Genomic DNA, 26,508 nt, shown 5'->3' on the forward strand with positions numbered 1-26,508 from the left:
ATCAACGTCCAAAAGGGAAAGATGCAAATACATGTATACATTTCAGGAACAGTGCTATTTGTCTTACCAAATTTATTATGGTTGTTGATGAGGGTAACAGGCATGCTATCATCAACAGACCCTACGTACACTGTGCCTTCACTTTGTAGTCGTGGAAACTATGCTTAGGGATTACATACATCTTTGTAAGAAATTTTTATGACCTTTATTGGTCATGTTTTCTCAAGCCTGTTATTTGCATGTCCTCTTCTAAAAAGTCTCTCATTAGTTTTGCATAAGCGTTTATTTAATTTTGCTCAGCAATAATAATAATGTTAATATATTACATATATAAATGCATACTAGCATCACTCATAAGAAAGTAATAGATCCGCACCTGCCTATACAAGCACTGTTTTCCCATGTTGTACATACAAACTGAGATAAATATCTCTTTCGTTCATTCTCAGATTATTTAACAAATCTACAGTCTGGCCTTTATGTCCGGTACATTAAAAGAGAAGGAATGTGGTATCACAACATTGTGTAGAACTTTAGATTTAGGAAACATGCTCCTTCACTGAAGGAAGTTAATGAATTAAGCAGGTAAAAGTATTAAAATATTTACTTTGTCAAAACCAGATGCAATAGAAAATTGCTTTTTAACTTTGCTGACAACTTTTGAAGTATTGCAATAAAGAATGCTTAATATTTTGCTATTTAATATCTTAGCATTTTCCCATAACAATTTTGCCAGCAGTTCAAAAGTGCTCTGTAAAGAAACATCATATGCCTATGCATAGAGTTGACATTATCTGATTGTCATGGGTTTATATGACAAGGTTTCGGTAGCAGAGAGCTACTGGGGTGGCTTCTGTGAGAAAAATCCAGAAGCTGCCCCACGTTAGATATGGCCAGTTTCAGCCAGCTCCACAAGGGACTTGCTGCTGCCCAGAGTTGAGCCAGTAAGCAATGCTGTTTATGCCTCTGTGAGCACAGATTGAAGAAAAAGAAAAGAAAAAATACTGGACAACAGCAGCTGGGAGACGGAGGAGTGATAAGCAGCCCTGCAGCCCCCAAGGTCAGTGCAGAAGGCAGGAGGTGCTCCAGGCAGGCAGCAGCAGTTCCCCTGCGGGCTGTGCAGGGAGAGGCCCCTGGTGGAGCAGGCTGTCCCCCTGCAGCCCATGGGTCCCACATGGAGCAGATCTCCACACTGCAGCCCATGGAGGAGCCCCCGGTGGAGCAGGTGGATGTGGCCTGGAGGAGGCTGCAGCCCATGGAGAGCCCCCGCAGGAGCAGGCCCTGGGTCGGAGCTGCAGCCCGTGGAGAGGAGCCCACGCAGGCGCAGCGGGTCTGAGGAGAGCTGCCACCTGTGGGGGACCCATGCTGGAGCAGTTTTCTCCTGGGGGATGGACCCTGTGGTACAGAGACATGTGGGAGCAGTGCATGAAGAGCTGCTGCCTATGGGAAGCCCCCGCAGACTCAGCTGGGAAAGGACAGCGTCCTGTCCCCATGTGAAGCAGGGGCAGAGAGTGACTGGGAAGGAGAAGCAGAGGTAAAGCATCAGGGACTGACCAAAGCCCCAACTCCCCCTCATTCCCCATGTTCTTAGTTTTAGTTTGTTTCTCACTTCTCTAGCTTCTTAATAACAGATAATTTCTAGATTCCCCCTCTGCTGAGTCTGTTTTGCCCGTGACAGTAACTGCTGAGTGATTTCCCTGTCCTTATCTCAACCCTTGAGCACTTTTTATCATATTTTCCTCCCTCTTTCCCTTTGAGGGGGGGAAGTGAGAAAGCAGTCACAGCATAGCTCAACTGTCTACCAGAGTAAAACCACCACACTGATATTGGCTTTTTTTTTTTTTTAATAAAAATTCAGTACATTAGCCTTCTCTAGATACAGAAAGTTATAAAACACAGCAGAACAGCTCTTTTCACCCTTATTATTTTCCATTTCTCCATACATATACACTCCCATGCAGCTGTATTACACAAGTAGTGTTTAGTAAACAAAACAGGACAAAACAAAAACCTATAGAGATCAATAAAAGTACTTAGGAAACCAGGGAAAAGCCCACTACTCAATCAGTTGTAATTAACAGCTGTTTTGAGGTAAGCAGCAGTTTACTTGTACCATAGGAACTGACTTTAGAAACAGACACGGTAAAATCAATCTGAAAAAAAAAAAAATCAAAATGCCTTCCTCTACTGTAGAAAAAAATGTTTTTGAACAAACTGGGACAACCTCCATGCCACACAGCAGGCACATACCAGTCAAGTCAGCACATGTGTAGCACCAGCTCAGCCACAGCACATGGCACCTCTTCCCATCCCACAGGCCAAAAATAGAGCATGAAAAAGGGATGGGGAGTCTAGGGAGAAGAGGAAAAACTGGCATATCCATGGGGAGAAGAAAGGCATGGTAATGATGGCATATTGTAGACATTAAAGAAAATATAAGATTGCACGTGACTCAACAAAAGACAGCCTTACTGAAAACTAGACTTCATTTAACAGCTTATAAAATAGTATTAAATTTAGCATGGCTCAGCAGATTGCCTTTACACCATGGAAGAAAGGGAGTGGCATGTACTGGCAAAGAGAGAATGCCCTGTAGAAATTGTCACCAACCATACACCCACCAAAAGGCAGAAAGGCATTCCTGTAAATTCCCTACAACTAGATTTTTGTGCTTAGCAAGCCCAGCAGCTTGACAGAGCAAACTGATGGGAATGCCTCTGCTTACCAAAATTTGGCCAAACCCGTAGGCTGCAGCAGCTCAGTGCACCTGTGTTCATAGCACTAGGTGATAGAAACCTTGAAGAAATGATCAGCACCAGTAACAAGCCTGCATTTTCAACATCTAACACAGTAACTAACACAAGCATGATAGCTACCATGTTGTCTGAAAGCAGAAGGTATACTGGTGACCTGTAACATAATTACAGTCAACTTCCTTGTTGTAAGCTGGGGACATACACAAGCTCTCTAATAGGCTATGTTCCACATTTAATTTTATGAACACAGTATGCAGTTTAGCCTACTTTTCCTGTTTTAGGGAGGGGGAACAAAAACATTGCATTAATAAACAGATTTGTCATTCCATTCCTTATCTTGTATCTCATTATTTCTTTGGCAACAGGAGTTACAGCATTTCCTTTATAAATCAGATGCTGGATGGACCATCTATTTACATGCTAGCTAGTATACATTACATAGGATTATTGACTGCCAAAGCAAACTATTTTATGCCAAGCTTGGGGAGGTAGATAGCCTTTTAAAGTCTGGTCAGACTCCACGACAGAAAACAGTAATAAAAACAGAAACTGAGTCTGTGAACGGTGTAAGAGCTCTAGCTCTTTTCCAGCTCCGAGATCAGTTGCCAACACTCTCCACCTACCCCTGATTAAAGGCTTGTTTTATTACAAATCCATACACACCACTTGAAAGAGCAGTCTACAGGTTCCTGAAATTACTATGTTCAGAGCATGTTTATTTTTTAATACAATCAATCCACATTATCATTTCACTCCTGTTGCACATGGGTAGTGGAAAATAAAGCATTAAATTTACTTTAAGGAAAAAGATTCAGGCTATCAAGAAATTAGATACCTGTTATTTGAGCTTCTGAAATATTTTCACCTATTCTAAGATTGCTTGCTTTAAGCATTACACTACTGAATTGAAAAGCACGATAGTTTACCAAATCATCATTTCAACATGGAATAATTAGAAGCCTGTTTCAAAGTTTTATTAGTTTGTCATAAAAAAAACTTACAGTAAGTTCAAATATGTACAAATAGTCATAAAAACAAAGCCATGTTCAGTTACTTATACATGAGCCAAATATTCATGACATGGCTACAAAAAAAGTCTTCAAAAAACTCCAAGGTTAAAACAACCATTAAAAGTTTATGCTTCAAAAGCCCAGTAGCAGCAATTGACAGCTCATTTCATTACAAAAATCAGGGGGTAGTAGTTAACTTTGACTTGAATAAAATTGTATGTTTAAGATTTAACTCTCAACAAATAGTAAAAGTAGTAGCATGGTTGTCAGTCTAGGCTTTGTTTTAACAATCATTAAGCAAGCACAATTGCCTCCCCATACAAGGAATATTAACTCTTAAGATCCATGCCTCCACTGTTTGTTTTCTTCTTGGTTGAATCTTACTTGGTGTTCAGCTGATTTAGTTATGCGTTCAGTCCTCTATGCATTTCATTCATTTCCTTCACCTGGGGGAGGAGGAAATAGGTTGAGGAACATCAACATTTGTGCTTCTTAACAGGAGAACCCAGAAATCAATAACTTTACTCCAGATTTTCATCAGCAAGAGGTAATTGTCAGCTACAAAATTTGGATTCCTCTAGGAATACTCTGTACCTGGGGGCTGAAACACTATACACCTTAGCACAATTCCATTGTGAAGTAGCACATCAATAGGAACTGCAAGGCCCTTGCAGTTGAAGCTGAAGACCCCTGAAGATCTCCACATCTCCATAATAAAACAAGACTATCAGTGCTTCCTGTGGATTGCACAGCCCTGGCTATAGAAATGTAAAAACAGTACTTGCCTCCAGCACCTCCCCCCTCCCAAATCCTGGGAAAGACATCAGATTGCCAGTTGCCTTTGAAACTAACATGCAGAGCCAACATGGTGAACTATACAGAGATCTAAACTGGTTACAAAATTTCAATCCCCACCACCACACTCCAACATATCTGAAGCACCCAAAGCAAGCTATTAAACTCCCGCAGAAACTTTTAAGTTTAGGTTCTAACCAACCTCCCCCAAATTCCCCCATATATCATCAAAAAAAATTACCTCTGCTTTCACGTACTTCCCTTTCTTCCTTCTTGTGAGAACCTGTAAGGAAAGAAAGAGTAAAGGAAGGACAGATTAATTGTTAAGTTTAAGTCTTGATTTACATTTCACTTTATCTGTTTGGCACTCTGATCTTGAAACTGTCCATTCCCCATCCTTCCAGATTTAACAGGCTCTCTGCCACTCTTGACTACCTTAAACCAGGAGGCAAGACAGGTACTCCCTCCACCTAAATGTGTTTTCTTAATACTTCATTTTCCATGCGACACCCTTCTGTCACAACCCAAATCAGTGACAGTCCATCCATGAATTCCTCTCTACTCCAGAGTCTCAAAGAAAGCCCACAAACAGCTAGTTTACAGAGGCAGACTTTCTATCAGAGTCCAACTACCTTGGTGTATTATTCCCCAAATTACACTGATACCCACCCTGCCTGGCAGCTTTGTTAGAACTTACCAGAACAACAATTCCAGCAACTATTGCTATTATCACTATTACAATGACAGCAATGACGCCAGGAGTCAGAGACTTCATGGAAAACTCCGGTGCTATTTCATCAACATAGTAGACCGCTACTGCTTTGTCAAGCTGTACCACTTCATTATCAATGCTGACATTCAGTCTGTTGTTAAGAAAGATGGAATCACCTTTTACCTAAGGACAGATAACAAAAGAGACTTACTAGTTCACCTTGTAATAGGCATTCTTCTATGCGTTACAATTGTTTATCTTGCTTTTGCCAGAATATTTTATGACCATCAAACGCAATGCCATACATATTTAGTCTTTGGAAGACTCTACCCATGACACTTACATCTTTTTCAACGTAGTAGGCCACATCAGCTATATCCACTTCTCCAGCAGATTTGTCTGAGGAATTTTGCTTCAGATCAATAAAAATGTAAGGGTTCTCATACTGGGAAAGAAGACAGTATGGAATTAAAGGGGTTAATTTAGACCCAACTACTAAATATGCAGCAAAATACAATCTGACTTGAGGTAACATTCTCAATCAAGTTTATGGTACTTCTAAAGCAAAGTTTTTATAGAACAATTCAAATTTCACATTTTTGATAAAGCAAAGTGAATTCATATATGAACTAGGAAGACAGACATGCAATTTTTCAATTCAGATAGTTATTTGCTTGTGTTCAATAAGTTAAGCTATTTTGTAAGCCTCCATTAAGATCCGTACTTTATGCAACAAAACTTCAAAGTCACTGAAAGTTTTTAGTGAATTAGTCACAAAATAAAACATGTGCTTCTTACCGTGACATCGGCTATATAGCGCCCATTCAGCATATAACGTCTGGAAATTGTTTCTTTGAAGAATCTACAAGGATATTAAAACCGCAACTGTTAAAAGCAGTAGTATTTTTACACATCACTTTTTAGATAACTAGTACAATTTACACCCCCCACTACCTCCACCCCCAAGTCTGTTTGTGGGGGATTGACCCTAGCTGACACCTATGCAAGCCAGTCTCCAAGCAATAGCTACTTTGGAACCACCCTCTCCAAACCTTATTTATTGCTGAGCATGATGTTATATGACCTGGGATAGCTCGTTGGTCAATTCAGGTCAGCTGTCTTGGATGTTTCCCCTCCCAACCTCCTGCCCATCCCTAACCTACTCACTGAGGCAGCAGAGGGAGAGACAGACAAGACCTTTACACTATAACTAACTGATTCTTATCAGCACTGTTTTGGTGACCAGTCTAACACAGCATTATATTGGCTGATACAAAGAAAATTAACTCCACCCCAGCCAGGCCCAGCATACTCATTAAGAGGTACCAGAGCTCTGTTAATTCCCAACAGTGAAGTTGCACTTACTGCAAAACAAACAATTACTGCACTGGTGAAGATCAAAAGACTTTAAATAGTTTTGAGAGTTCACAAATACAGCAGAAACTTCTGTTCCAGCAATAAGCAAAAAAACCCTCACAGCTACAAGCACATTTTTCTTGCTATATGACCTTTGACAAGAAGAATTTTATTTAAGCCAAGAAATATAGCTAGCCTGACGTTTTTTCTCCTACTTCTTTTATGAAGTCCCTCCTCTATCTCTCCATCAGTTTCATTTTTGAGCAGTTTCACCCGATTATCTTCTTTACTATCTTGACTTGATTAAAAGGTACATTTCCACTTAAAAATGATGGTGATTTGTTTCCATTTAAACCGTTCATTTCCAATAAAATTAAAGCAAGCTTTATGAAGGACCTATAGGTCACTTATAAGTCTTACAAAGAAATTAGTTCACACATTTGACAATGATTTTAAACACTTGGTTGTTTAGAAGTACAGTAGGTCACTTACTTCTTCAGAGACTCAGTGTTCAGAGGAGTTTCTCTTTCAGCATGTTTCATTTTAACGATGATCCACCTGAAGTAATGAATATTCTTAAAAACACATGCATATAAACAGCGTACACCAAGAATCTAATCCCATGTGGGGGGTGGAGGTGAATGAAGCAGTGAGAGGGGGAAAAAAAAAATATATATATCTCCTCCCCTTTCCCCACAAATCTCATTGTTTCCAAAGGAAAAAGGCAGTAAACAAGTACTTATTGCTCCACATTCATTCAGTCCCAGTGTATCACTCACACAGATAAATCCTCTGTAAGGCAGAACCTAATACAGGAATGCTTTTAGGTCACAGCATGCCCTGCTGAAAAGACTTACGTTGTTCTGACTAATTGATTGCACTTCAAGTCTGTGTCATGTTTGTCAGTTCTTCTAACACCAGCTGTATTCACACACCAACAGGTGGTTCCATTGCACTGCTTTGCCTTGAAGACACCATTGTTTTCACACTCAGGATCATAAAGACCATCAGTATCTTCAAACGCATCTTTTGGCTTTTCACGACGACCTGATTTTGTGCTTTTTACTTCTGCTTTCATCAACAAGCATTTTGATGTCACTAAAAATAACCAGGAAGTCACATTTTACGATTTCAGACCATGCACACACAAAACCAAAACTCCATAAAACCACATGGTTACTTCAGAAGCAACTGCATTTGAAGCCATTTCAAGGAAGATCAGATACCAAAGACGTAGGTAATAAATAAAGCCAATATGGTTTGGAGTATATCAGCTTCTGAAGCCAAATGCAGAAGTCCAGGCAGTTTCGGTTTCTTCCGCCCAGAGAAAGATTTACAGGCTACCTCAAACCAAGAAGTAAGGCTTTTAGAAAAGGCTCTTTCACCCATAAATTCATAGGAAAAGTCAAGATATGTGCTTAGAAGGAAGCAAAAAATTAACGTTTGAGAAATCCTTTTCGTTAGGCAAGGATCAGATAGTGAAAGAGATCAGGGAACTGGAGTCATGCACATAAGTTACGCAGCAGGAATCAGACGCGCTCATTGTTCATCGCCAGTTGACCTAGAAGACCAGGAAGAATCTTTCTTCCCTTCCCTTGCCGTCGTTATTTGCCAGGAGCTCTTTGCGCAGGGTCACATACCCCCTCTTACACGGTACCTGGCACTTTTATTTAGGATCCCCATAGTAGCGAGAGCTCCTAGGTTAAAACCCACAAAGGACAAGCGGGCTGTACTCACGAGTATCACAGTTGACGGTGACACCGGAGCCGATGGAGCTGCACTGGCAGACGCCGTTAACCAACGTGCAGTCGGTGACACGCTTGTTTTTCTCACAAACACAGTCTGGAAGAGACACACAGCCATGAGCGCGGATGCTCCCGAAGGCGAGGCCGGGCGGAGGCTGACCCCGCGGGCGAGGAGGGGAGCCACAGCCGCCCCTCACCCGCAGCCACGCACCCCGCGGCTCCAGCGTAGGGCGAGAACTTTCCCCTCGAAGCCCCAGGACCGGCTCCGGCCCTTTTTTTGCTGCCGGGCACCCCAAACCGTGGGGAGAGCCATCGGGGGAGAGGGACACGACGGACCGGGCACCCTCCCGCCCGCGGGCAGCCCCCGCTGAGGCGGGGGCGCCATTTTGTGGCGCTGCCAGGGGCCGGGCGGAGCGGGGCGCCCACCGCCCCGGTTCGTGGGGGCGGCTCCGCGGGGAACGAGCGGGGTCGCCCTCAGGGGGGTCGAGGGCCCCGTTTGGGGTTAGCGGGGAAGGCGTGGGGCGAGACGAGGGGCGCGGGGCAGGCACTCACCGTTCTGGGCGCAGGCAGCGGCGCAGAGCAGCAGCAGGAGCGCAGCCCCGCGGAGCGGCTCCATGGCTTCGGCCGGCGGTGGGGCGCGGAGAGGCCGGGGAGAAAGCCTCGGAGGAGCGGGTTTGAGGACAGAGAGGGAGAGAGAGCGCTGCGTGCACGGCGGGGAGCGATGTGAGCCGCCCGACAGGTTCGGCAGGGGATAGCCGCGCCGCGCCCTCCTGGCTCCGGTTACACCTGCGAGGCGCAGAGGGCGGCAGCGGCACCTCCTCCCCGGGCAGCCGGGCGTTGTTAAACCGCCCCCTCCCCCCCGCACCTGGGCGAAACTGGATGGAGCAGGGCGAGCCCGAGCTCAGCGCCCTCCCTTTCCCTGCCCCGGCCCAAATATAGCCCCTTCCGGGGCGGCCGAGGGGAGCGCCCCGAGGTGCGGCCAGGAGGGAGGGAGAGGGGACGAAACCGCGCTGCCCCGGGCCGGCGGGGGGAGGAGGGGGTGGTGGCAGCAGGCAGCCGCCCCCGACGACGAGGAGAAACTGTTAGTCACCGGGAGAAGTCCCGGGAAGGCGTGTGTGTGTGTGTCCGAGTGTGTCCGAGTGTGTCTGGGGTTCCCCGGCCCTGCCTCGCCCTTTTGGTTCCCTCCCTGAGGTGTTTTGTGCCCCCCCCGGGGGTCGCGCTGCCACCCCCTGCTCCCGCAGCTCCCCTCTGTCGGGCCGAGGAGCAGCGGTAGATAGCGATGTTTAATGATTAATTCTGCTCGGTGGTGCCTTCTGAACTCTTTTTCTATGAGCGTTTAACAGAAATCCCGATAATCCCGGAGTTAGTTTAGCAAAAAAAAACCAGGCACCTGTCTATACAGAGCACACTTTCTCAAGGATCGTTCTCCTATTTCCCCCCCCCCCCCAAAACACTACTGTATATGCTTGGTTACTCCCCTTTAGGACTGCTCTGAAGCGAATCGCTCCGGCACGGGACTGTCTGCACTTTCCTCGTTGAGAAATCAAAGTCTTCGGTACCATGTCCCTGAGCAGTGCAGCTTACCAGGAACATGTGAAACTGTAGGTAGTGCAAAAGCCCTGGCAATGTTACAGAAGACGAAAGGTAGGGAAGCTTGCTGCTGGCTTTAGAATTACTCTCCCAAGTGGAAAAGGGATGCCAAAATGTAAAACAAAAAGAAGGTGTGGTACACCTTTTTTCTGAATCTTTTCTGAATGTATTAATTCAGCTTAAAAAAATCTTTCTGAAAGATATACCAGTGTCCTGAAAACTAAGTTATTTTAGGAAAGGAGAAAAACAACGACATCCCGCATTTATGAGAAATCGGTATTTTCAAGGACAGTTGAAACTTCCTCTTACCAGTGTTGATATTCACTGTACAATACAAACACGTTGCCACTCCTTTTACATGCAAATCTCAGTTAATGAAACTGTTTAAAACCTTTGCATGTTCTGAAAGTAAGCACAGGTTAGCGGTCTGTGCCATTTTGTCTCTATGTGAGCTGAGTCTGTGTTGCATCTCTGTTTCCATATTTACTGTAGTCCACAACGGCCCGCTGAAATCGATGAGCTCTCTCTGATGGGTCTGAGTTAAATGACTGTTCTCTAAGTCTGCTCCTAGTACAGTCTGAATGAGACTTCTCCATTTTTATTTTATTTTTTTTGTAATTCTTCTTGCAGTTTTGAGTGGCTTATTAATACTCTTCTGGTACAGTTTTCAATGACTCAAATTAACAGCATCATCTTAGCGAAGTGAAAACTTGGAAAGACTTTTAAAGTCTCTCACATGGACTTTTCACATTGTTGCTGTCAGATGATGGCATTCTGCAGAAAGATGAGCAGGATCAATAGGCTCAGAAATGCCTGTCTTATGGTAAATCTCTTTTTGTGTGTAAATGTATTGGTTTTTTTTCAAGATGAGGAGTTACCCTGTCATGTCAAATTGCCAAGCTGAACTACATCGACTTTAAAAACAGGGAACAGTACACTTAATGATAGGCTTTTGCCTTTTGTTTTGTTTTAATATTGTAACTTTATAGAAACAGGACAGAGTGAACACATGCTAATCCTTGTTCCCCTGGCCCTTGTTTGGGATAGGTAAACCTCTGTGCCTAGTATTAATAAACCAAGCCTTAGTCTGCAGTCTTGAAACCTCATAGTGGCTACTACTGAAAGTAAAGCTGCTTTTTCCACCACCTCCAAATACTGGACAAGTCTTTATTGTCAGTGTACAAAAAACAGTGTCTAAAGGTTGAATTCAACCTGGATATATGTGTGGTCTGAAGAAGCCCATCGCAGTGTGTTTTGGCCTTGTAGTGTGACACATTAAGTGTTTCCTGAACTATCAGCGTTAGAAAGCCAAACCATAGCTAATGGAAAGATAGGTGCACCATGTTGCCATTTGATTTGGCTCCAATTTGCGGGAACTGATGCAAGTCTCATTATCTTTAATTTCTCCAGTTTTCCAAATCGAAATAAATTCTTGTTTATACATGTGGATGTTGCTTATTATTTTGGAAATTGTGAGAGTTGCTCTTCACAATGTCATCCCTCAGCAAAGCAATGGGAGTGAAAAACCATTCTCAATTGCATTAGTTTTACCGTCTTTCCAGGTTATTTTGAGGGAAGCTTCTCTTAACCATATGCCAGTGGAGCAGGCATATGGTTAGAGAGATAAAACAATCCAGGTATTGAAATAGCTTAATTACAGAGACAACTCAGTGTCTGGGGCTTAGAGAGGAGTACCATTTTTGAACCTTTTGTAGTGATATAAAAGGCTTTTTTGGGGTGAACTGCATGACTTTGTTCAGTGGTGTTTCTAAAGTGACTTTTCCCAGTGTAATGCTCTCAAGGTAAGATCTTGCTTACTGGTTACAAACAGCAGTTTTATCAGCTGTTGGACATATCTCCTCTTAGCAAATAGCTGAATGCCAATTAGGCAGTGCAGTGTAGGATAGATGTGGTTTACACTTATGAAAGCATAATTACAGCTCAGACCAATTATAATTTAAATGTTACAAACACATTTCTGGTTCTTATATATGTATAAAATTGTTTTGATCACTAGTCTTTAGGGGATATGTAAGCTCATATTTGAGAAACTTGGGTGATCTGTGTTGTTCAACTTTTGCTCTCCAGTTCATATCTGCTCCAGATCTGTTTGGAGAATAAAGCTAGTTCAGTTCACTTAAGTATTACTTGAAGAACTGTGGATGCCAGTGGGAGACTTTCTGTTGACTCAGTGAACTGTGGATCAGGTCCGAGGAGATAAATTCAGCTCTTTCAGAAGCCAGTAAGAATTAGTGTGATAATGGGATCTGGCCTGTGTCTTTACAACGTAATTTGCAGGTGTTCCCTAGAACTTGGGTGAGTGGTCTTGTGACACTCCACAGGCACAGAAAAGGGATAAAATCTGCTTTCAGGGAAAGTTGCAAGAATCTATGAGTCACTCCTGAACTATCAGGAAATGATGCAAGGTGGGGCTGTGACATGTATTGTGGTCGGCAGATCGGAGAGATGAGTAGGGAGAAGATGATCGGTTTCATTGGAGTATTTGGCAATCCAGCTCTAACTGAGATTTTTCAGAGGCTCCAAACATGGTTGGTTTGGGCTGTGCTCTTCTGAAGATGTCCCTAAAAATAGGCCAAGTATTATGCCAAAGTGCAAAACAGTGCTACTAGTGTTTTCCCACAAAATTAATGCTTTTTGAAAATTCATGATGACTTTCAACTGGTTAAGGCCAATGAAGTTAGAAACAAGCAGAAACAGTCATGCTCAAAAATGAAAACAGGCGTATTTATTTATTTATTTTTATGGTAGACGTTGTTATATACATTGTCTACGTTACAGGCAATTATATGTTATATATAAACTAAGGAAATTGTTATTAGGACACTTTTAGAATGTGTTCAATCAGGTTTTTTTTTGTTTGTTTGTTTATTTGTTTGCAGACTATACTCTACATAGGATGTACCATAAGAAGGCCACTTGAAAGTACCATAGAAAGAGGACAATACTGAGAAATAATATATAATATCTTGTCCATGATGTGTTTCTGAAGATTCCAGACCTTCACAAACCAGTGTATGCTGCTGCTCAAAGAACTGTAATAACATCGCCATTTTTATTTCCTGCAGGACTGAAAAACACTACATAGCAGGTAAGTACTATTATCTTTTTATGAATAATGAGAACATCGAGAGTAACACAGAGCTTAAATGTTTTGGCCACGTGTAGCTGGTCAAATAAAGACCCAGTAAAAAAATAAATGAGCAACTGTGTCTTTTCTGCAAGACTGTCATAACTGCTTCTGAACACTGTAAAAAGATAGCTTATGTTTTGTGTATTTTTGGCCTGTTTATAGATCATGACATTTTTTTCTTTGAGTAGTAACACAGTTTATAAATGTAACTGTTTATTTTGCTGAAATTTTTGTGCACACCGGAGATGAAAATCAGTGCAGAGGCAGTGGCAACAGTCATAAACCTGTCCTCAGCTTTAGATGCCTGCACCTTGGTTCTCCATCAAGCTTGGGCTGAAAGTAAGAGTACCTGAGGCATACAACTGTTGGTTCAGAGGTTTGTAAAAGTAGACAGGGTGTAGCCACTGGAGAGAGATGCTCATGCAATTAATGTGTGTTCTGTTAGTATCTTTGAGGATTATAGAAACCAACCTGTGATACATCATGGCATCCTCACCTTTCTGCTAGGGCTTAGTCTTAACCCCAGTGGGTGGGGTCACTAACAGGCTCATCATCATCCCTCTCTTTACTGCCATGGAAATATGTCTTCATGGCTCTTATACCTACAGCATTTTCACAGCAGCTATTGTCAGTGTTCAAAGCTGCTTAAACTGTGTAGCATTAGAGGTAAAAAAAAAATGAGTAAGTCTTCATCCAGCCTACTTTGTAGCAGAGAGTCAAGCACAGTAATCTCATACTGTGCCCAGTCCCTTAGTATACTCACTGTTTTCGTATAGTTTGGAAAGGGCTTAGAAGAAAATGTGACATCACAAGCTGTAGTCAGAGGAGCTCCATTTAAACTAAAATTGTTTCAGTTCTGGAATATAAGATTTTTTTTTTCCCTTTTAGCCATTACAGATGGAACTTTGTCAAAAGTTAAATTTATTAAAAACTGTTTGAGAGTCCTAAATGGATTTTAACATGTTTAATTGTGTGACAACATCTCAGTGCTGTTCTAAGAACCAAAGCAGACGGCTGTATGGACAGATAGCTGTCCAGTTTCTCAGTATGATGGTATTGGAAGGTACGTTAAGTACTTGGAGGTGTCTGCTATTAAATTTCCTTATGTCAGACTTGTCTATGTGTACAGGTCACTACAAGGCAAACTTGGGTGTAGATTGACCATATATCAGCTAATCCACAGTAACAGGCTATGGACAGTGTTGTACATGGCAGTAAAAAAAGACATTTATTCATTAAAAAAACAAAACAAAACAAAACACAAAGACAGGGCCACAGCATTCACAGAGGTAGTTTCTGTGGAGCAGCTCACATGCTATAAATCCCCACCCAGTCTTACCTCATTGCAGCTTGTATTTGTAGTCATACCCAAGGCAAAGTTGAATAAATACACGGAAGAGCTGAGCAGAAGCAGCTAAGCCCACAAACACCATTTAGCATAACACAATGGGCACCAAAGAGTAGGGTTAAAAGGAGCGAGGTGTTTCATAGCTGACAATCTGTGTTTTTTTTTTTTTTTTTTTTTTTTTTTCTTACTGAAATACATTGCTTTTGTGTTGTAACTACTTTCCTATTTCATGCGTTTATCTTTATTTTTTTTTTCCAGTTAGCTAGCTATTACCAAAGTTCATCTGTTTCAGTTTGCACTTTAATTTACAGCCCTTGTACTAGTCATTTTATTGCTTCAACCTCTGGGTGAGAAAACTTTTACAATTTGCGATTACTGATCTCAGAGAAACAAGAAAGCTTTTTGACCTGCTGTAGAGTAATTATAGAACCCATTGCTTCTAGGGAGGGCCAATCAATGTTTAACAAACTGTGGCAGTTCTAATTTAACCGTTTGAAGCCTGAACCATTGGATTGGGGTGAAAAAAAAACCATCCAGACTCTTCAGCCTACAATTTAATTAATCTGGTTTTAGTCTATAAAGTTTTGCCTTCCTGCTACTGAACTTGAGGCTTTTCCTTTCTCAGCATGGAGTCAAAATATTTGCATATAAAAATATTTTTCCCTTATTTCAGAAATTATAGCTATGTTATTGTTGATTAATCCTTTAATGGGATGAGTCTGTGAATGCCCTGCTGTCAAAATAAGGTTTGACAATAGAGAAATTACAACATCTTAATTACTAATATAATTTCATATTATAGAGGCTATGGTCATGGAAAAAGATTCAATTGTGTTCCACGGTGTAAAACCAGAATAAATAGATACCCTGTGTTTGGAAGAGTTTGTGATCTGAGTTATGCGACCAGTAAACTAACAGGTAAATCTAAACTTTGGAATTGGAAAACAAGGTCAGAAAGATGATATAATTTACAGATTTTGTCCAATTATAGAATTAAAAACTGGCTAGCTAGAGTTTGAAGGCTCCCACCTATTCTTCATCCACTCAAACAGCTATGAATTTAAGAAATGATGAACTTACCTTCAGAAAAAAAAGGACATTATTTTGAAAGCACCGAAGTTTTTCTACTTTTTATCTCCTTAGGTAGAAAGATAGATATATTTTCTGGATAATTAGTTGCTTAGATTTTCAATGATTTTGTGTACTAATGTTTGCATATGCATTAACATCAATGGGACTACAAATGTGTGCTGCTGTTCACCAGATGTGAAATGAGTATTGTGATTTTATAAAAACATTTGTTTGATTAAAGTAAAAGGTCTTACAATTTTATCGGTCCAGCTATATTTTCATTGCTAAGATTTGTAAAGTCTAGTGTTTGCTAGTTTCTGAGAGGAGAGAAGTGAAAACTTGCACACTGAAGAGCTCGCATTTTTCAATGGAAATGCAGGCAATTCAGTCACTGCACACACACAATACACTGCAAGCTCCCTGTGCACAGCTGACACAGCTGCTCCTCACTCCTGCACATGTGTCTGAGGCAGCCTGCTGCTCTTTGCATCTGAAAGAAATGGCTCTGGGTCATGGTGGTACAGGAGTCTGTTTTATTAGTGCTCTTTGCACAATACAGTATGAAGAAACTTCATGGGCACAACAGGATAATGAATATCCATGCTTATTAAATGCTCACTAATGTGCAGGATGCAACCTCCATTTACTTTTAAAAGCTAAAATGTTGTGGGTGGTATCAGAAGGTTCAAAAAAAAACTATTTAAGGGGCACTGTACACTTCATGTCTTTTCCCCTTGATATAAAATATGCAGTAAAGAGTTCAGAGTCAATGATGTTGAGAGACACATGATGGTGAAGACCTAACATAGTCTCACATAGTCTCATCTCTTCAGGTAAGACTATTTGGTTTCACTTACAACCAGAACAGAACTGCAAATCCTTAAAAAAAAAAAAAAAAAAGAAAAAAAAAAAAAAGTAAACGCTTCCACTTTCTGCTTTGAGTCAGTTAAGTTCATACAGGATATATCAGCCTACAGTAGAAATGAACAGCAAGTTCAAATGTATGTCCCCAGTACTTTATGTAGATTTGCCGCTGCAGAGCATTTGGCTGATTTGCAGTATGCAGAAGCAGCATGTTTAGACATGCACTGTGTTCGCTGGCAGCCTTGACATTCTTCTGTCATCTGTTGTTTCTTGTTCACTGCAGTATTTCCTTTTTTTTTTTTTTTTTTTTTTTTTAAATAGTTTCTGACTTTCTCAGCACCTGGGAGAAACCAGAGGTAGTTTTGGATTTATGTATTAAAAAATCCTGCTGTTTGCTTAGAAGTTTTCAAGCAAACAAAGCAGACGGCAATCTCCATGTCTGTCCGTCCATCCATCCATCACTGATATATATTTAAGATGCACTAGATCATTTTTAGTTTTAATCCTACTGTTGTGTTTGTTGACAGCAAAGATTTAGCTATAAGAATCCTTTCTAGTGTCATTAGTTACTAGTTCATGTACCAAAGAGGTAAGTCATATTCAGGGTGTTAAGTGTAGCTCTAGCTCAGGCACCACAATGCTGTAATGATTTGTTTCACACAACTCATCTAAATTCTTACTCTCCCTTTCCAAATAAAAGAAGCAGATTACTGGTGATAGATGTGGATTCATGTAGTTTGCCTATTTCTTTGAAATATTCTGAAACTTTTTTGCTTTATTGCACCCTATATTCTAACAGAGTTATAGCATGTCCAGCCTTTAATTTTTAGATGAATGCTTGAGTTTATTTACATGTCTGTAGGAATAGAGTTCTCATCCTGTGCGTGTTTCATCTAGAACATATTTGACTGAGAGACTGGGTTCCCCCTGACAAGGGCAGGAGTTCTCTCTACAGGGAAGAGAGCTATTATTTTGTTTCCTCTTATTTTACATTCAGCAATAAGTAGAAAAAGTCTATAATTGGACAAATGCACATTATATTTGAACAATGATCTATATTTAGACAAACCAATGTTTATTTTTCATGACTTCCTTTGAAAAGATGTATCAAGAGTTCTTCCAGTGGTACAACAACAACAAAAACCTCATTATAATCACAGAATCGTTTAGAGTGGAAAAAAACTTTAAGATCATCCACTGGATAGTCCACTAGGAAGGATACCACATATCAAAGGCATTTGTTTTCCTACCTTACAAGTATTACTTCAGTGATATTTCTTAATCCATGTGTCTCACAACTGGTTTACTGAAAACATTTTTTTTTAATTTAAGAGAAGTAAACTGCTTTCTATTTGCCTTTTTTGAACTAGCTACTGGGTAATTATGCAACTATATATCTCTCATAATTCAGTTCCAGAGTATTTACAAAAATCTTTTTTTCTTTCTGCAAAAACAAGATTTTGAAACAATTCCAAAAGGTTTTAATTATATATATATATAAATAAAATACTTCAAACTGTAATAGCATATAAAGATAAAGAGTAACTCAAACGATCTAATGCCATCCTATGGGAAGGGCTCTGAGTTAAGTACTATATAAATTCAGTGTAGGAGGCAGGACAATGCTATAGTGTCTCAGTTTAAATTGCTTGTAGTGAAATAGTGCCCTCTGATGTTCACTGAGTTACTCGGAAATCAGAGAACAAAAAACATTCTCCCGGATATGCTTGGATGAATTAATTGTTCAACAAACTTCCAAAAACTGTAGTTAATACCTTAGTAATAAAGGCTGAGAACCAGTTAGGTCCTCTACATCATGCAGAGTATTTACAGTCCGGTAAAGTTCTGTTTCCTTCTTATCACTCTGTTCAAGAACTTCTTACCATATACCCAGTAGAGACCTGAATGTAAGATACACAACTCAGAAATACAGAACAATTGTTTATTAGTAAATGTACCTAAAAGATATGCAGAGTTTAACCACTACATTAAGCTCATCACCTCCAAAGAGGTAGCTAGCCAGGCTAGCATCCAGGAGGGTTTTGTGGGCCTTTGTGACTCCCTGGAAAAAATTTGCTGGTCTGAGCTGTCAGTTTCAGACTCCCTGATTTTTCCTCTTGGGCTTTATGGCTTTCCATGTTGATGTTTCTCCATGATGTTTCAAGTTGAGTGCTTGAGTAATCCCCATCTCAGCAATCCTACTTTAATCTCTAAAGTTTTGCAAGGAGAGAAGCTTAAAATTGCAAATTTTCTCACTGCTTTTTTTCACAACTCCTGTTTCCTTAGTCTGAACCAAGCTAGTCTGAGCACAGTGAGCATGTATTGCAACTGAACCTTGGGTCCTGGGAGGTGAGGAACAGTATGAAAAGGTTTACAGAGAGTGGATCACAATACCTCTTGAGTAATTTGAACTTGATTGTAACAGATCTTTGAGGGTGAAAAGAAAAGATCTTGTGATATTTTGTTGCAGAACCAAGAGCTCAAAAAAAAAAAAAAAAAAAAAAAAAAAAAACAGTCAAAAAAAGCCAAACTATTTTAGAAAGGAGAGAGTTGTAGGGAAAAAAAAAAACATAGAAACACTGGGAAGCTGTATAGATAAAGATTTACTTTGTAACCTCCTTTCTACTGGTGCTGTGAGGAATGCAAATCTGAAGGTGTGAAGATTAAGAATGCACACACTTTACAATAACTGCAGCTTTATGTTTTGCAGACTTCAAAAAATGACAAAAATTATCTTCCTACTTTCGATGGTTTGTGTGGTTAAAGATTTTTCTGTAACTTATCCTTCCTTTGCTTTCCACAGTTTTCAAATGATTGGTAATTGAGTGCTTGGAGTGCCTTAGATGAACAGCATTGTGCACAAACAGGAGTATGTACGTGTAAAAGGTAGAGAATTTTTGTTTGTTTTTACATGAAGGATAATTTAATGCAGGGTGACTCAATCTGACTGAGCACGCATAGAAACATCTGTGTTAGAAAAGGCCTTCTAGATGACCAGATTCTGACCATCCCTGCTTCCCCAGGGATGGAGAGCTCCACCACGTCGTGCTCCGTGCCCCAAAGGGCCTCCAGCCACCACACCACCCGCGGGGCCTCCCCGTGAAGGAACGCCAGGCCCAGTGCGCCCCGTCCCTGCTTTTACCCCTCCCACCCTAGCAACAGCCGCGCCCCGTCTGATTGGCTGGCGCGGCCGGGCGGGCTCCGCCGGAACGCTGCAGCCCAGCGCCCCCAGGCGGCAGAGGTAGGGCCGGGGGCGGCGGCGTCCCGCGCTCCCGGGGGCTGCCAAGGGCGAGGCGCTGAGGAGAGGCGAGGAGAGGCGAGGAGGGGAGGGGGGCGGCGGCCCGTGTGAGGCGGGGCCTCCTCCGGACTCACCTGCTGGGGACCAAAACTGGGTAATTACGTACCCAATGTGAGATTTATTTATTTATTATTATTATTGTTTCCCCCTCCCTCTGTGTCATAACTAAGAGCTGGGGAGGCTGTCTCCCTACACCCTGTGTAGGGACCTACTGAACAATTAAAGTTGTTTTCTCGTGTATAAAACGTAGCTTTCCTCATGCGCCATTTGGTGTCCTCTTGATTTTTTAAAGAAAACATAGGTTTGTTTCCTTGGTTATGCCTTTGCATTACCTCCTACTTAATTTAAATTTTGTCCCCAGCGGCTATAACCAAAGGTTATAAAAATAATTCGGCATTTCATGATTTTATTTTTCATATCATATGGTTTGATTATGGCAATGTTACATTGATTCGATTAACATTACTTTAAAAATACCCCTTCATAGATAGGAGCGGAGATATGGAGATTCCTTGGTAGACCTGGATAAATGCATGAGGATCTGACAGATTGCAACTTCTTCTGGAAAGGAGATGTGTTTTCAAATCTTGAATGAAAAATGAACGATTAAGTCTGCTTCCACTGAAAAAGAGCTTTATCAAATCAGAACCAAATTTAACTGCCTAATTCACTGCATACTGATAAAATAAATTTTTATATCACCTGACAGATGAAGCTTTGCTGAAAACGCTTCATTTGAACAAAACAATTATAGAGACGTACTGCTAAAATTGACTTTTTTTTTTTTTTTTTTTTTTTTTTTGTAGCTAACTTCTTCTTCTTTTTTAACAGGAACTTTTTACTTACCAAAATGAGACACAATCTGGTGTGTCAGACACCTCCCACTGTCACTGTTCATGTAAAATCGAGTGCATCCAGATCACATCAGCAAAAAAAACTTGTTAGATTGAAGCGGCCTGCTTTTAAAGACCATCAAGAAAATTGTGAAAAAAGGGTTCTTAGTCATAAATATATACATCCAAAGGGACCATGCCTAGTTATTCAGCGTCAGGAAATGACAGCTTTCTTTAAGTTGTTTGGTAGGTTAATAATGATAGATATGAGTGTTTTGACTGAACAGTAGAAAACCATAAGTAAGTATGTTTTCTAAACTCAATGATAATTTCAAGAGAGCTTTTTATAAATAGTTGCTGTCTTTGTCTAAACATATTTTGTTGTTTTATTCTAGTGTATAAACACTTAACGCTTAAGTTAAAAATACAAAAAAAAGGCTACTGAAGTGATGAAAACCATCCTTTAAAATGAAAAATGAAAACAAGATGGTATGGTACCTCCTTCAACAATAATTTCCCATACCTTACTATTTTCTCATAGCTTCATAGCTTTCAAGAAATCAAGAAATACATGCAAAACAACATATATCTTGTTTTACACAAGGCTTAAAAGAGGCTGGTCTCTCAGTTCTATATACATATTATTTATTATAAGAATAAGAATTTAGAGAGAGAAACTGAATGAGAAGAATATCTGAGGAACTGCTGTGCCTCTCTGTTGCATTTGTATCTCTTTCATATAAAGTTTTGTATTTATTTAGAAGAGATTGAGACATAGATTACTTTTTTTTTTTTTTTTTAATTTATTTAAACTTGAACATTAAAGTACAAGTTCACAGAGACGTATACTGACCACAAGTAATCAAGCAAGTATTGCTTTGTAAAAGCTGTCAGGTAATCAAGGTGCAGAGATCTCAACAGTCTCTGGTTCATCAGAAATAACTGTACATTACTCGAGGGAACCTTTTATGCAGGAAAAGGTTACATGAGTAGAAAAAATACTGGTGATTTTTTCACCTTCACTTGGTGTCATGGAGTGAGATACTGTCAGTCACCTTACCTTTCCCGTAGTTTGTCTTCTGTTTTTTCATACCTAATCCATTTCCCTGTCAGTTTCTCTGTTCTCTACTGGTGGGTCCAGCTTCTTTTGTTTGGTTTGATAAAAGGAACTTATGTTATTTGTTTACATAGACTTCCTAAGAAAAACAATGTTATAGTTTGAAATGCTATGACTATTTTGTTGCAGATGATGATGTGATTCAAGACTTCCTATGGATGGACTGTTGTTGTAAAATTACAGACAAGGTAAGTGTTCTTTGTTAACAGAACTAATAATAGAACTAACTATTCAGTGAAAATTGACTGCTAATCACTTAATTTTATGAGAATACAGACCATATATATATTTTTTTCTAATGTATTCATACGGAAACTTCAAGAAACTCAATTTATGCTTTCCTCATTGATAAGAATGAACAAAGTAGTTTTGTGTGAGGCAAACATGTAAGCATTTTAGGAAATGTTATATTGAAATAATATGTTAATACTTAATAATGAATGTAATAATTTACATTTTAAAACAGTATCTTTTGGCGATGACTTTCGTTTATTTCAAGAGGGCTAACTTCACAATAAATGAGCATACCAGAATCAATTTCTTTGTTGCTCTGTAAGTACTCTTAAATTATCTGGTTTATTAGCATAAACTTTGCATTAGTTTCTTCCTTTGTTTACTAATGATTCTGATATACAGTGAGACTTCATAACCACTTTGTAGTTGTTTGGGGTTCTATATGAAGCAAAGAAACATAATCCACACATTATAATCAGTGCAAATTCAGTGTTGTTTCCCTGATGTCCAACCTGAGTAGCAATGAGGGGATGTTTACATGGGTATTGTAATACATAGCATGGACTTCTGCTTACAGAACTGTTAATCTGTGAACTTTTTTTCCATTAAGAGAAGTAAGTGCAAGGCAATATGTGGCAACATATGTAAAGCTCACGCTTTTTCTTATAAGACCTTATTTAATATCTTACCCATCTTTTAAGTCCTTTTAACTGAATTGTTTCATCCTGATGCACAACTCTGGGGTAACTTTACTAACTAAGTTTCTGTCAAGGTGATTTGAGTCAACTGTAAAAATATAGGTAGGTAATTTCAGAGAACTTTTTTTTGAACCCTTATAAAATTTCTATACATTGAAATAGAGGTGCAATCATAAATCTGTCTTTACTGAGCCTATATAGTTCTGTATTATAGGATACATATATAAGGATATATGCTATACCTACAGTGATGAAGTATTTTCTTTCATAGTGTTACAGAGCTCAGGTCATCTTTTTCTATAATAGCACTTGGCAGCTGCTCTGATTGCACACTAGTGTAAGGAGAAAGATGGCTGCTCCTTCTACCATATGTGGTATTCCAGATAGCATCCATAAAGCATGGAAGAGGAGGTTATCTGACTCCACTGAAGGGAGAAAGAAGATAACAGAAGATAACAGAGAATTAGAAAGTGTCAGAGGGTCACATTAGAGTGGGCCTGGAGAGAAGACTGAGATTAGGATCAAGTGAGGAAAAATGGGAAGGAGACCAGAACTAGAATTTTTTTCAGGTATGAGTTACAGGAATTCAGTATCAGGTGAAAGCTCTCAAGATATGCTAGTTCTTACCTACTTACTAATTTAGGAGGCTCTAGGGTAAAACATTTATTATTATAGCTTATGTTTACCTGAAAGATATATGTGGGACTTTCTGGTTAAGAACATGTAATATTGAGAGAGAAATGTTTTGTTAGCAATTTTTCTCATGATATTAAGAACTACTTGAATATTACATCTTTTACTGTTAGAAATCACACTGATAGAATGATTCTAGATTGAATAACACTTACAGACACAAACATATATATGTTTAAAGGTATCTGGCAAATACAGTGGAAGAAGACGATGAAGAATCAAAGTATGACATTTTCCCATGGGCTTTGGGAAAAAAATGGAGAAAGCTCTTTCCTGATTTCTTAAAGCTAAGAGATCAACTATGGAGTAGAATTGACTACAGGGCTATTGTAAGCAGACGTTGCTGTGAAGAGGTAGGGAGGGTTTTAATATTGTAGATGCTGAAACTGCAATTAATACCAGATAACACTATAGTTCTATACAAACATTTTTACCTTAAAGAGTGTATAGAAGCCATAAGAAGGAAAAGATGCAGCTAAAATTTAATGGCCCATTTACCCTCCAAAAGTTTTTTTTCTTCTGCTTTCAAAATATAGTCTTTGAAACTATGCTTTTAAGGTAAATTAGAATAAGTTATGCTGCTGTTAAAAGCAGTTTTTAATGAGAAGAATCTTTCTGCTTTATGCAGATATTTTTACTTAAAATTTAGCATTAGCTGTTTCACTTCATTCACTGTAGAAATATTTTTATCTGTGTCTTTGCTTTATAAATTTTAAACTGTACACAAAGTAAAACCTTCCAAAACATAGCACCTCAGGTGAAATTTTCCTCTTCAAAATTAACAGCATAACCTCAGTTGACTTTGTAGGGTAATGGTTTATCATTGCATTTCAAAAAAGAAAGGTTGCGTTTTTAACATTCTCTATTAATAGCCTGTTACAACCTACATTTTTTTTTTTTTAAATATTGGGTGAAAAAATAGACATTCCTCACTTTCCAGATGGCATGTGTCTGTCTGGAAGAGCCCTGACAGGTACTGTTCACTACATCTGGTGGAAAAGAAGATCTTATTTACTCTAGCATCCCATCTCTATGGATGGGATGAGATGTTAATGGGGAAAAATACAAGGAACAAGGCAAGTGTAGAATGCTTATCCCAGCATACCCTCCCAATTTTCAGCAGTTGTTAGTTTAGTGACATGGTGAGTCAGAAGATCCACCTAGTTTAATAGTAAGACACTATCTTCAGTCCAACAAAGCATGAACTGGTATTTGTGATGATTTACACGAATATACAAAGCTATAAAACTTATGTTTCAACATCTGATTCATAACTGGTTCATTTATTGTTGCCTAATGTAGCAAACTTTCTAGTTAGACTAAGGCAGATAAATAATAGATGACACCCACTTCAACTCTCTAGTCTTAATTCTCTGCCATATATGAATTGGATCCCTTGTTTTCAGCTATATGTTTGCCAGTTATTTTTGTGGTTCCTGATAGAATGGCTATTCTGATAGGTAATGGCTATCGCTCCAACACATTATGTATGGCAGCGAGAACGTTCTGTGCACCACAGTGGAGCTGTGAGGAGCTACAACAAAGATGAAGAACAGCTGCCACGAGGACCTAGTAATACGCCTGTGGACTGTTTGCTTTGCGGTAGGAAAGGAAGATTTGTGCGACTAGGATTATCTTCCTCCTCCTCCTCAACTGGCACACTGGAGATGACTGAATTACATTCAGCCCAGGATACGAAGGACACCTTTCCAGTTGAAAAAATGCTGGTTGACTCTCCTGTTTCTTATGCCCAAGGTATAGTTTAATATTGCAAATAATTTTCAAATAGCTTATGTAACTGAGACAGTATTTGCTGTTTAGACTACTGTAGGGACTACTATATGCTTCTTGGTGTGACAAGACCCAACCTCTGTGTTAGTGGAAGCATCTACTAAAAATGCAGTTACCATTTTCTTTCTTTATTTTGGGTAAACTTTTATACTCGGACATTGTGGTATCAGGAAAACCACCTGCTACCACAGAACTACTACCATATCTGAACTAATGTTTGCAAAATATTCCTTGTTCTCCTTTTCTGTGCCACAAATACCATCTTGCTTCAGCCAAACATTTAATTGACACTTTCACATCTTGTTTCCTCCTAGAAGTACCAACTGCATTACACATTGAGTCTGTTCAAAGTGTTTTCATCAACTACTCTAGATAATTTTGTGTTCTAGTCTATTTAGGCATTTGTTACTATTTTCATATTATAAATTAAACTGGCAATCCTATTTGAAAAGCATTTGGCAAGAAGAAACAGTAAAAATACTGGTGTGTCTGTCACACGAATGGAGTGTGTGTTACGTGAGTTATAAGTGCTCTTCTCGAAAGTGGTGTTTTTAGAAAGGGCAGGCTCCTCAATTACAGTCGTCAGTTAGTATGTACATTAAATCAGCACTTCACACTCTCTTTTAAGTGTATCTCAGTCTTTGACAATTTATGGAAGATATCCTTTTAAGGTTGGGGGTATGTGTAGAAAATACAACAGTCTACTGTGAAAATTGTTTAATGTAATAGAACCTCTGCATATTGAACTACTCAAAGTAGTCTCCTGAGCCTTTGTATGAGAAGCCTCTATTACATAGAGCAGTTAGTTTAAACGTTTATTATTTAATTTACTGTTAAGAGTGGAACACACTTGAGATGTAAATTTCCTGTGTAAGGCCTCAATTATGCAGATAAAGTGCAATGTTGTTGGTATACATGTTTAATATTGGTTAGGGTTACAGTTAATTAACCATAGAGGTACAGTTAATTTATAGCTCTGTTTGTGTCTATTTTAACTATTTGAGTACTTCATCAACTGATCTTTTTCTTGAAGTGAGTACGGCTTTATCAAAAGACCATGTTTAGTGTATTTCAGTTTCCCTTACAGTTGTGCAAACATTGTTCTTAGAGAAACTGGTAATCACTGTTTGGTACTTAGTAAACTCAGAAGTTGCTTCACTTTCATTTCAAAGAGAAAATATTGATCCACTATTTTCTTATTTTCTTTCTCTTGATTTCTGGTAGACTGTCAGAGCCAGTCCAGGAAAAGCAGACGAGGCAGCATCTTGAACCAAGACAAATCCATGGATTGGTTTACAAGCCATGAAGAATGAAAAACTGAGTGATACAGATACTCTGATTTGCAGAAAAATTTGTGTTGCACGGTAGTACTATAATGATTCTGTTAAAACATTCCCCTTAAATCACACGGGATTTAAGAGTTTATAGGCAGTAGAAATCAAAGCA

The 26,508-nt window shown here is 39.6% G+C and overlaps 2 protein-coding genes across 4 annotated transcripts; one reads left to right on the plus strand and one right to left on the minus strand.

The window, feature by feature from the left end:
• Window positions 1-3,451: 3,451 nt before the first annotated feature.
• EPCAM (epithelial cell adhesion molecule) lies at window positions 3,452-9,376 on the minus strand. Its single transcript, XM_084513101.1, has 9 exons — window positions 8,927-9,376; window positions 8,367-8,471; window positions 7,487-7,727; window positions 7,122-7,187; window positions 6,072-6,135; window positions 5,617-5,718; window positions 5,259-5,456; window positions 4,803-4,844; window positions 3,452-4,212 (listed from the first exon to the last, which is right to left on the minus strand). Exons 1-9 carry the CDS (start codon window positions 8,988-8,990, stop codon window positions 4,171-4,173), a joined length of 924 nt encoding a protein of 307 aa, XP_084369227.1. The 5' UTR covers window positions 8,991-9,376; the 3' UTR covers window positions 3,452-4,170.
• Window positions 9,377-12,945: 3,569 nt separating this feature from the next.
• SPDYA (speedy/RINGO cell cycle regulator family member A) lies at window positions 12,946-26,425 on the plus strand. 3 transcript variants are annotated; one of them, XM_084513098.1, is made up of 9 exons: window positions 12,946-13,073; window positions 15,266-15,381; window positions 19,202-19,284; window positions 20,528-20,775; window positions 21,776-21,834; window positions 22,113-22,198; window positions 23,453-23,624; window positions 24,732-25,026; window positions 26,287-26,425. In XM_084513098.1, the coding sequence occupies exons 4-9, from the start codon at window positions 20,547-20,549 to the stop codon at window positions 26,373-26,375; spliced, it is 930 nt and encodes a 309-aa protein (XP_084369224.1). In that variant the 5' UTR covers window positions 12,946-13,073; window positions 15,266-15,381; window positions 19,202-19,284; window positions 20,528-20,546; the 3' UTR covers window positions 26,376-26,425. The 3 variants fall into 3 exon arrangements, with proteins under 3 accessions (XP_084369224.1, XP_084369226.1, XP_084369225.1); XM_084513100.1 differs by lacking the exon at window positions 20,528-20,775; XM_084513099.1 differs by lacking the exons at window positions 15,266-15,381; window positions 20,528-20,775 and having other exon boundaries at window positions 12,947-13,073.
• The last annotated feature ends 83 nt before the right edge of the window (window positions 26,426-26,508 follow it).

This window comes from Aythya ferina (genome assembly GCF_964211825.1).
Source record: "Aythya ferina genome assembly, chromosome: 3".
In the NCBI taxonomy this organism is placed as follows: domain Eukaryota; kingdom Metazoa; phylum Chordata; class Aves; order Anseriformes; family Anatidae; genus Aythya; species Aythya ferina.